At 36.3% G+C, this 11,732-nt stretch overlaps 1 protein-coding gene across 1 annotated transcript in view; it reads right to left on the bottom strand.

The window, feature by feature from the left end:
• Nucleotides 1–464: 464 nt before the first annotated feature.
• The window catches only part of LOC108710901 (glutamine--fructose-6-phosphate aminotransferase [isomerizing] 2), a 30,655-nt gene continuing 19,387 nt past the window's right edge, over nt 465–11,732 (bottom strand). The window contains exons 12-19 of the mRNA XM_018252098.2: nt 10,467–10,564; nt 8,766–8,886; nt 6,640–6,797; nt 6,416–6,530; nt 4,965–5,092; nt 3,616–3,783; nt 2,488–2,649; nt 465–1,182 (exon numbers count right to left, since the gene is read on the bottom strand). Of these exons, the coding sequence (XP_018107587.1) occupies nt 1,138–1,182; nt 2,488–2,649; nt 3,616–3,783; nt 4,965–5,092; nt 6,416–6,530; nt 6,640–6,797; nt 8,766–8,886; nt 10,467–10,564 (995 nt within the window). The 3' untranslated portion in view covers nt 465–1,137. The remainder of the gene's footprint in view (nt 1,183–2,487; nt 2,650–3,615; nt 3,784–4,964; nt 5,093–6,415; nt 6,531–6,639; nt 6,798–8,765; nt 8,887–10,466; nt 10,565–11,732) is intronic.

Below are 11,732 nucleotides of genomic sequence, written 5' to 3'. Positions count from 1 at the left end.
CTTAACTTCTCCTGTAAAGCTATATCTCTTATAATACATGGCCATACCTCCCTTTCTTTCTATAATCAGTGTATTATCCAAAATTACCCATGATTTCTTCTCCAACAAGGACTTATCTATCTTATTCTCATTAAGGGTATGAATTGCCTAAATTTTTAAAAATCCCAAGTGCATAACCTTTCATTTATCAACATTGTCTCTGGAAATTCTTTATATGTATGAGCTGACTCATGCCTCTTTTTGACATTGCTCCTTCCATATATCCCTGCTTTGTGAAGTTTTTAATGAATAGTATTTGATAAAATTGTCCCAGATTGAGTCAGTTCTATGGCTTCTTTTAATGGCTGTAGTTTAGTTATGCTGCAGTGGTGTAACAAAGCTCCCCCCCCCCACACACACACACACTAAAAGCTTTTTATTTTAATTAATGTGCCCCTTAGAATAATAAACAAACAGAAACAAGCTTGCAGGGCTTCTACTGTTTAATATATAATGTAAGCTATTTTTAGCATTACAGTTTGTATAAAAGTAACATTGTATTGCAAATAGAAGATCTAATCTGAGCACATTTAAAAACAAGAAATACTTTAAATGTTTTTTTTATTCTGTTCAAAATAAACAAGGTAAGAATGAAATATACAGAAAAAGAAATTGAACTATGAAAAGCTCTGTTATAAAATGTGTATAAATATAATCTGGGAATAGTCTTTGTTATAAAAGGCGTTTACACACCGTCTCAGTATAAGTTTATACATACATTGCACAATGAGATGTTAAGTATAAATATCAACTGGAAAGTAGTTTGAACCTTAAAATGTGTTTACACACGTTTGTGGTAAACAGTTATACTTATATTGCACACTGAGTTGTTACTCTGCTTCAAAATGTAAACAAATACTTGCCTCCTTTGGCATAGCCACGCATGCAGAGTTATACCAGTTTAATGGCAAAGGGCTAGGATTATTAGGCATCTAAAAAAAGCGTACAAAGTAAGTAAGGCACATAAGTGCAAAAAGTATAGCTCTTCCAAAGCAGAGAAAAAAATAATACATAAATTAAAACATTATATTGTTTTAAGAAAAACGTATTTAGGTTTGACATCTGTTCTTCAGACAGCATCTCTTGATAACACCATATTTATTCCACAGTTACAGATTTGGCCAGGTTCCTTGGAAAATCAACCTGCAATAAATATTAATTATATATTACAATTATATATTTACAAAGACACAGTTTTTTGTGTCTTGGGACTTACTGTTATTGGCAAACAATGCTATACTATCTTGTTTAACTGCAAATTGTAGAGTCTATGGGGTGGCTATCAATACTTCCCACAATTTTCCTAAATTATAGGGTCCATTTAGGACTGAAAATGCAGTGTGCAAATTTCAGTTTCAAATGCAATTTCTGTGTTTTTTCCCCAGAATTCCAACCATATTTTGGCCATACTGAAATTGTGGGACTGGGTTAAGAAGAAGCAAGTTAGGGCGTGTGCGAGCCAGTGAGCTACACTCAGATGTAAAAAAAAGTTGGGAGCAATACAAGCATGAAATTTGTTCCTGGGTGGTGTAAAATAAGGGCTGTGATTGGCCATTTGGTAGCCCCTATGTAGACTGTAAGCCTACAGAAGGCTCTGTTTTGTAGTACATCTGGTTTTTATGCAACCAAACGTTGCCTCCAAGCCTGGAATACAATAATAAGCACCTGCTTTGAGGCCACTGGAGCAACATCCAATGGGTTGGTGAGCAACATGTTGCTCACAAGCCACTGGCTGGGGATCACTGATGTAGAGAGTGATATTCTGAGACAATTTGCAGTTGGTTTTCATTTTTTATTATTTGTAGTTTTTGAGTTAGCTTTTCATTCAGCAGCTCTACAGTTCAATTTCAGCAATCTGGTTGCTAGGGTCCAAATTACCATAACAACCATGCATTGATTTGAATAAAACATTAGAATATGAATTGAGGGGAGCCTGAATAGAAAGCTAAGTAGTAAAAAGGAGCAATAACAATACATTTAGCCTTAATGAGCATTTGTTCTTTTAGATGGGGTCAGTGACCCCCCATTTGTAGGATGGTGAATCACCCATTTAAAAACCCAAATCCATAGCTAGTGGTTCCTTTCAATCTGAGGAATTATGTAAAAAACCAAATTTTTTTGGTAATGCAGGTAGCATTCAGTGACGTAACTAGAGGGGGGCGGGCCCTGGCGCGGGACGCGGTGCCAGGTCCCCCGCCCCCCTCCGTACACCCGGAAACTGACGGAATCGTGGCGCGTGAGCTGCCGGGGGGGCCCTGAGGGGGTGCGGGCCCTGGCCCAATTGCACCCCCTGCTCCCCCGGTAGTTACGCCACTGGTAGCATTTAAGCATCTATTTTTTTTTTACATATGCCCAACTGAGCTTCAAATGATATTTAATGCTGAAAGTTACAAATTTTAATTGCAAAACAAATACAGACATTATATAAAAATACACTATTTAACTTACATCATATCCTCTTAAAACTGCTAAGTGGAATGACAGCAGTTGAAGTGGAATGACGCTCAGAATTCCCTGCATGCAATCAACTGTTTGTGGAAGTTCAATTGTTTTGTAGGCAAGCTTTTTACTTTCAGTATCATCCTTAGAACAAAGAATGATTGGACGTCCCTAAAAATAAAAATAAAATCTTGTTAGTTGTTAATGACATCTTGTTAGCTGTTAATGTTACCCTTAGATTTTATTACCATTTAAAAAACATGTTACTAGCTTGCATTTAATTAAGACACAACATTAATATATGCAAGTGCATACTAGAAACAACACTTCATGCTGTGAGCAGTAGACAAATAATGTGCTACTGACATACTGCATATGACTTAGCACAAGTTATTTGTAATAGGTAAATTCTATCTCCACGCCAGGGCTGACACTAGTTCTGGATGCAAACAGAAGAGGAGGCTACTGTTTGTTTAGGGGCTGATTTCTGGCCAATTAGCAGGGAAATTTTGTGAAAAAGGTACAAGTAGGCTATGGGGTCATGTCTCTCCTAAAAACGGTGGAACTTGGCTAAATATTAGCCAACAAACATCTAAATGTGCTTATGATGATGACGAACATTGAATATGATGGGACTGTTGTAAAAATTGAGGTGAAAAACAAAGTTTATTTGACACAGGCTCAGTGGATTCATAAGAGTCAGAACCCCGAACAAAGGAATCACAGAGTTTTTCTCATGTTAGCTGAGCAAAATAAACTTTACTTACACTTTATTTATTATTTATATTTTGTTTACTTAAGTCTTGGAATTATACAATTACAGCAAGCAGGCAGGAGCCATTTTGTGGCAATTTGTCAGGCATAGAGGCAGGGCAGGTAATATTTGATTGAAAGTTCAGATGTTTAAAAACCTTTATAACAGGTATGGATGCTTTAATGAAAAAAAGAATTTGGGTTCCATGTTTAATTTCTAAAGTTCTATCATTATACAGTTTTTTATGTATAGGTGACGGGTCCCCTTTAAGAACAGAGTCCATCCAAGTCAGGGGAGTTCCCAGGGGAATCTGCATACACAGAATTGTATTCTCTCTCAGAACTATATAGAAGCAAACTTCCATTTTACAGTACTTTACCTACCTGACGGGCTACAATCTGTTGAAGAGCATTCTGGCATTTTGTAAAACAGGGGTCTTTCATGATAATCATTATAACTGGCATTTGTTTGTCAATCAGAGCAAGTGGCCCATGTTTCAATTCTCCAGCTAGAATTCCTTCAGAATGCATATAAGTGATTTCTTTTATTTTCTGGAACACACAAAAAAATGAAAAGAATGTACATGACTATTTTTTAGGGAACAAACCATGTATATCCAAAGACCTTAAAAGGGTGGTTCACCTTTAAGGTAACTTTTATTACGTTATAGAACGGCCAATTCTAAGCAACTTTCAGTTGGTTTTCATAATTTTTTTTTATAGTTTTATAATCATTTGCCTTTTTCTTCGGACTCTTTGCAGCTTTCAAATGGGCTGACCCCTTCTAAAAAAACAAATGGTCTGTAAAGCTGGCCATAGACGCAAAGATCCGATCATACAAATCATCGTACGATTGGACTTCCCCATCTCCCGACCTGCCATTAACCATTCAGATCAAATAAAGTACAAAAGAACAGATCAGCCGATGTTCTGCCCCTGACAGCAATCGTACGAAAGTTATGTCTGACCAAAGTTAGTGACAGTCTCCCTCGGCAATACATGCAGAGATATTATCAGCAGCCGACAGAAATCTTTTAACCTGTTCGATAGACCAAATGACCGATCTCCACCGGACGAAAAATGCCGGGACTCTCCATACACGGTCCGAAAATTGTACGAATCCTTGATTCATACGATCTGATCTTTGCGTCTATGGCCAGCTTAAGGCTACAAATGTATTGTTATTTCTACTTTTTATTACTGATCCTTCTATTCAGACCCTCTCTTATTCATATTCCAGTCTTTTATTCAAATCAATGCATAGTTGCTAGGGTTAGATTTGGAGAGCTGCTGAATAAAAAATTAAATAACTCAAAAACCACAAATAATAAAAAATTAAAACCAATTGTAAATTGCCTCAGAATACCACTCTCTATATCATACTGAAAGTTATCTCAAAGGTGAACAACCCCTTTAAAGGAATTTGGCGTTGTCAGATATAATCAATTAAATATGTAAACCCATGTGGCAAATAAAGTCTCTGTTTAGATTAACAACACATTATGCATTAGGGGTTTAAATATTCATTATATATGGATCTACATAATGGGAATGCTCAATTTTAACAAAAGAAGGTATATTATTTTTTCTTATTTCTAAATGTCAATGAGGTAACATAAATTAAATCACCAAGTACCCATTATAACTGATAATATTACTAAGCAAAATTTATAAGGATATATCATTCATTATATTTTGTTTGTGACTCTTGGGAATTGCCTATAGATACTTACAAGTGCTCCTTCCAAGCATGTTGCATAATTGTAACCTCGTCCCATAACTAAAAGAGATCTTTGATTGTAGAGTTCTTGAGCTATATCTTGAATTTCTTCATCTAAAGCTAAAACATCTTTTATCATTCCTAAACGAAATAAAACTTGGTATTAAAAGACATCTGAGTGTTCTTACATACAGAAATACAATGAACTAATTAGAACGCCATACAAATGTAACAGATGTATCACATTTCAAAAAACAGGCTGAAGCAGAAAGCCGTTTCTAGCGCAGATGGGGTTTCTCATAATTTTATTTTTCAACCTTTTAATAGAATATGGAAATGTGGTTGCATGTGTGTGACCCTTTGAGGCCACAGAACAACCGTCATGACTCTAGATGAAGTTATTATATATTTAGGGCTTGATATATATAATGGAATACTTCAGTATTATTATTCAATTAGCCACTTCATTTTTAGGAGATTTGCTACATAAATGTTGTGTTTACAGGAAGCTAGACTAATTTCTATGCTAGGAAGTGCAAATATGACAGCAAACCCTGCCACTGGTGTGGGGCACTGGACCATCAAGGATATGTCTGGGAACAAATATATTATATGTACACAATGATCATGTTCTCCTAAGTTTGGAAGTTTTAGGATAAATACAATAATTTAGCAAGAAATAGACAGAGCTGTAGTTTTCATTTTTTTAAACGGCAGATTTCTGAGGAAAAAGTCTGGTTCGATTCACTGTTTTATATTTCATGGAGGATTCTACATTTCTGATGCTCACTGAATGGGATTTCATACACAGCAATATTTAGGTGATGACCAGATTTTAGCTACTGACCAATTTTGCCATTACTGGAAGGTATTGGTGTAGTGCAGGGTTCCTGATCAGCACGGATTCGTAAAATATATTTATTTTATAAAAATATGTCTCACCACCACAGGGCCCACCTTACAGTGATCTACTTTATAACCTTTTTCATGAGCATATGTAAAGCCATGGGAGGGACTCACACCACAGTACATTTATAATACAGTCAACAATAATCTGCACCCCTCTTTATAAGAAAAACAGGATTGCTGGCTACATCTCAGAAAAAAATGATGTACCCAATGTCTGGAGATGTGCATTTATATGAATTTATATGCCGATATGGCATATTTCATGTGGGATACACTTGTCATTAAAAATGACAGAAATTCAACATATATAACTTTTATGTTGGTACCTCAGGTTCTACTTTTGCCAGAATTCCTTTTTAATTTTACTTTATACTATAATAATAAGACAGTATCTTGAAATATTAAGTAAGCATAAATCAATTCTAATGGCAAAACAATTCTATTAGGGGTTATTTAACATTTAAATATTGCAGAAAGACCCCCCCCCCAGGTCTCAAGCATTCTCTATATTATACCTCAATTTTAAAATACAGAAATCAGCTGTGACCAACTTACTAGGTAAAGACTTAAGGCTTTTTATGATTTCCATTCTCCTTTCTTGCATCGAAATGCGGTCCTCAGACATCATTAGGCCAAACATTACCAATGCCACGAACTGACTTGTGTAAGCCTATGATAAAAGACAAGTTAGTTGTCTTTCTTTCTTTTAGTAATTATATTCAAAAGTATATTGTATACATAGACTGATATAAAGCTAAGCCACATTATGCCCACGGTACCTTAGTGCTGGCCACGCCAATCTCAGGGCCAGCATTAATATGCACTCCACAGTCAGTGTCTCTTGATATTGAACTACCAACAGTGTTTGTAACACCACAAGTTAAGGCTCCACGGGCTTTGCAATATCGTAATGCCATTAGGGTATCAGCTGTTTCCCCTGTTAAAAACACACAAAAAAGTATATAATAGCAAAACCTTTATTTCCAACCCCTGATTTTATATAGTTTTTTGTGGTCCCACAATTAAAATATATTTAAATATCTTTAACCATTGATGGAGTGCTGCGTATATATGTATTTCATGTTCTGAGACTGGCTACAGTGAATAAGACTGAATGCTATGAGCATGGAGGCATTCATTACACATTTTTCATCTGATTTTCACGATTTTTTCAGATTTTTCACACAAAAACTTTGGGTTAATGCACGAAAGCCAACTGTAATAAAAACTCACGCTGGTGGTGCAGTGGGCCGGCGGGGACACCCGCTGCATAGTTCTTTCTCCTCTGCCTCTGGGTGCCGCGGCGCGCACTCCTGAGTTTTATGTGCGCATTGATGCTGGCATTATTGTATCAGCGCGCAGTGGCATGAATTTCAAAGGGATTTAAAGGGACCTTGGCGTTGTGATCATTGTCCGTTGTTAGGTTCATCTTGTGAGAGTTCCTGGGTGCTTACCTGAGTAATCCTGTATTCTGATTCCTGTTTTGACCCTGCCTGCCTGACTTTCCTGATTTCTGTGATCCAAACCTCTGCCTGGTAAACCGACTATTCTGATATCCGTATTCCAACCTGTGCCTGTCTTCACCATTCCGAATGTACTCCCGGCTTTGACCCTTGCCTGTCTGACTTCGCTTGAATTCTCACCACACCGACCCGGCCTGTTTGACTACGCTTTATTACATCTATTCCTTGAACTGTGACCTTCTGCCCAAAGACTTTTGTTTAACGATCGTGCCCCTCTGCTCGTCTAGAACCCTTTGCTTGGCTCCTCTCTGTCTGCATCCAATTAGCCAAGGGCTCCTCCCGAGGTGAAAGGCGGCTGTTAAAGGCAGAAGTAAGAGCGGAGACCAGGGAGCCTGGCATTGGTTCTGGATTCTGGGTGCCGATCGTGACACCAGCGCACAATAAAAAAATCATTGGGACTTCCCCCACCTCAAGTGGTCTGAGATGCCGGATTTTCTGATTCTGACTTTTCCATCCTCTGGATTTAATAAATTCCGATAAAATTCATGATTTTTTAAAAGTCCGATTTTATTAAAAAAATCGTGAATTTTTTGTGATTTTTGCATTCGGAGTTTAGAAAATAACCCCCTAAGTCTACCACCACCCTATACATTGTGGTAACTCAACATTTCCCCCAGAGTGCATCAATAGGTGCAACAGACTTGCAGAGCTGATTAATAAACAAATGCATGCCTATTGACAAATCAAATGCTGTTGCAATGCAATGATGCTGGAATAGTGGGAGACAAATGCAGCTCAAATGCCAATTTGTGTCCAAAATTGTACTTTGCACACTGCTCTCGCAATTATAAATAAGCCCTATAGCATGCACCATAGCTTTATACAGTACATTTATTAAAGGATAAGTAAACCTTTGAAATAATTGAATGTAAAATTGATGAGAGTGCTAGTCTAAGCACTTTTGCAATGTACATTATTATTATCATTATTTTTCATTCCAAGATATAAAGGGATACGTGTACTGTTAACATGAATGAATTTTGTTACAGCAGCGCCACATGCTGGTCATTTTCTGAACATTCTATGCACTAAGTAGTCAAGGAAGTTGTTAGGAGGAAGAAAGAGGGCTGGTCTGATGTTCTTCTGGTTAGGAAAGATTTGAGAAAGGTTAACATTTTTCCCTAACCAGAAGAACATCCATGTTAATAGTACATGTATCCTTAAATATCTTGGAATTAAAAAAAAAAGCCAATGTACATTACAAAGTGCTTAGAATAGCACTCTCATCAATTTTACATTAAATTATTTGAAAGGTTTACTTATCCTTTAAGCAAAACAAAGCAGTTTTAGATATGCCAGATCTCTTTAAGTTCATAAATATTCTGTGTTTTTATCCAATGTATTGTTTGAGAATGCACTCACTATTATCCAACTTAACATACCTGATTGACTTATAAAGAAGCACACATCATCTCTAAAAACTGGAGTGTTTCTATCCAGGAAGTCACTCGCCAGTTCGACCATCACAGGTAATTCTGTAAGCTCTTCAAGCACTTGCCTGGTCTAGTTACACAAAACACAAAATGTGTTACCTTTTATACACTGGGTAGAATACTTTTAATTAATAACGTTAATTAATAACACTGTGCAAAGGAACATTGGGTTTTATGATGGCTGTGAAAATGCAAGTCCAAAACAAATCAGTTGTTTAAGTGTGCATTTGATAATTCTCAAAATTGTCAGTGCACATTTTTAGGTGAGATTGGTAGTGTACATTCCACTCCACTTTCAGCCAGACAAAAAAGTTTTTGATGGGCCAGCCTTTTTTTAAAGAGAAATTTGTATGTATACATTGTGTTAGTTATCAGGAACCCCCGCCCAAATTGTTCCTACTTTATAAGAGACCAAAACCAGTCCCATTTTCCAGTGTCTGTCAAACTTTGTGCCAAGCAGCTTTGGGGGAAATGTACACAGGGTAATTTCTATTTCTGGTAGATTAGATGCCGAGTTAAAGCAAGGTTGAAATCACCTTCAACTGAGCTAAATGGTGCCTGTGGCTGCGCAACTCTACAGCTCTGTGATAAAGAGAATTTTCTCATGCATTTTAAAGGTGGTACACTAAGAAACACACCTTTCAGACTAACTGGTCTTACATATGCATTGGAGGGAGCCAAAGGTTGAAGGGAGGCTTTCATTTTCCTTTAAGGTTGTTAACACTAAATTATTTTGATACTTTTTACATTTTAGCCTAGCTACTCCAGTATTCTCCTTTTTACCCTCCCTTTAACGTCTGCAGTACATCATCATTACTGAAGTCCATCCCAAAACTACTGAAAAGTCTGTAGGCTATAGAGAAGTTAGGCTTTAATTATATAAAACCTTAAATCTCCTACTTGCGATAGTTTCTCACTCTTATATTAATGTGTCAATGTTCCTGCTGCTTGCCTTGTGCAACATGTGCCTGAGGTTTTAAATTATCAAATCTTCTTAAAGGAGAAGGAAAGCTACAGAGGCATTTTATTGCCAATAGATTAGCTACAATAGTGCAAGCTAGAATGCTATATTTATTCTGTAGAACGTTTTACCATACCCGAGTAAAAAGCTTTTAGAAGCTCTCTGTTTGTTTAAGATAGCAGCTGCAGTATTAGCTTGGTGTGGCATCAATTTCTGCCTGAGTCACTCCCTCTGGGCTCAGATTACAGTAGAGGGGGGGGGGGGAAGAGGAGCAAACTGAGCATGCTCTTGCCCAGGGCAAGGAGATTTAAGATGAAGGCAGGAAGTCTCATACAGAAGCCCATGTGTACACAATAGAATTGTTTCTTTTGATAGAGACAGTAACAGCACTACTTTGAGGGGTTACTGGTATATTTAGGAGGACCTTTCTGATATGGCTTACTTAGTTTTAACCTTTCCTTTTCCTTTAAGGTCTCTCCTCTTTTCCCCTCTTCTAAATGTGTTATTTGTACCAATTTTTAACATGAGCATGGCTCATCTCCTGCTTCAGCCAGTAATCGCTTTCCATTCTGACACATGATCAACACTATGCAAATGTAATATCTGGGGTCACATTTTTTTTCTGTGGCATCTATAATTTGATTGCATGACAAAAAGATATTTATATATTTAGATTGGAAGAAACTTACAGCAACAGCAGCATGATAGCTGGTTCCGCAGCCAATCAAGATCAGTCTTCGGCATCTTTTAAATTCCTTCATGTGATCCTGTAGGCCTCCAAGTATGACTTTATGCAAAATAAATGTTGATGTTAAGTGAAATATCTGCCTGATAATTCTGTTCATTATATTGAACTTGGAATCACTCGGTGCAAAACAAAACAGACTATAAAAGCTGTAGTTGAACTGTATTAAGGGAAGAAAAAGTATCTGTGCTAATCCATTAATTTCTTTCTTTAAAAAATAAATAAATAAATAAATATATATATATATATATATATATATATTTATGTATACAGACTAGACAATTAACACAACAACATTATAATATAAAATAAAGCTATAATAAAGTTCTGATACTCTAGCTATATACAGTAGAGTTACAAAATAGAGATTTGCTATGCCAAGGGACTTTAAATTATACAATTGCTTCACAAGCTTAAAGGGGTGGTTCACCTTTAAGTTAACTTTTACTATAACTGAAGTGTAACTGAAACGTAAAGTGTGCACATAAATATTCAGAATTTGCAAGTATGCCATATTTAAAAACCTCAATCAAAAATCAATCACAGTGTGAATACAAATTTACAATTATGCTCACACATTAAATACACCAGCTTTATCACTATATAAGGCACGTTGGGTGGTTAAAATATTTTTAACAGGAAGAAATTAATAGGCTAGCACTTGTACTTTAGAGCACTTATACAGACGACAAGAGAGTTGGCTTTTTTCCACTTTTAAAGGGGCAGATTTATCAAGGGTTGAATTTCTAATTCATGGGAGTTTTTTAAAAACTCCCATAGATCGACCCGAAAAATTTGATTCGAATTTTAAAAACTCAAATGGCAGGAAGGCAGCAAACAACTCCAAATTGATCCCAGGACGTCTCCCATTGACTAAAACAGCAATTCGGCAAGTTTTAGGTGGCGAATAGTCTAATTTGCGTTTTTAAAGGGCCAGAGTATGATAAATCTCAAAAATCTAATTCAATTTTTTTAAAAAAAATTCAAATCGAAATTTTACAATTCCCTAATCGGATTTGACAGTTTTGGCCATAAAAAAACGAGAAAATTCGAATTGGAAATTTGAATTTTCACTTCGACCCTTGATAAATCTGCCCACTAATGTTGTCAATAACATTTAATAATATACACTATAATAGCACTAATAGCATTATAATAACAGTTAAAAACTGATAAAAAAAGCACCTCTAAAGCTCAAACGAATAGACAT

This window comes from Xenopus laevis, chromosome 3L (assembly GCF_017654675.1).
Source record: "Xenopus laevis strain J_2021 chromosome 3L, Xenopus_laevis_v10.1, whole genome shotgun sequence".
In the NCBI taxonomy this organism is placed as follows: domain Eukaryota; kingdom Metazoa; phylum Chordata; class Amphibia; order Anura; family Pipidae; genus Xenopus; species Xenopus laevis.
This window is presented reverse-complemented; position numbering and strand designations above follow the sequence as displayed.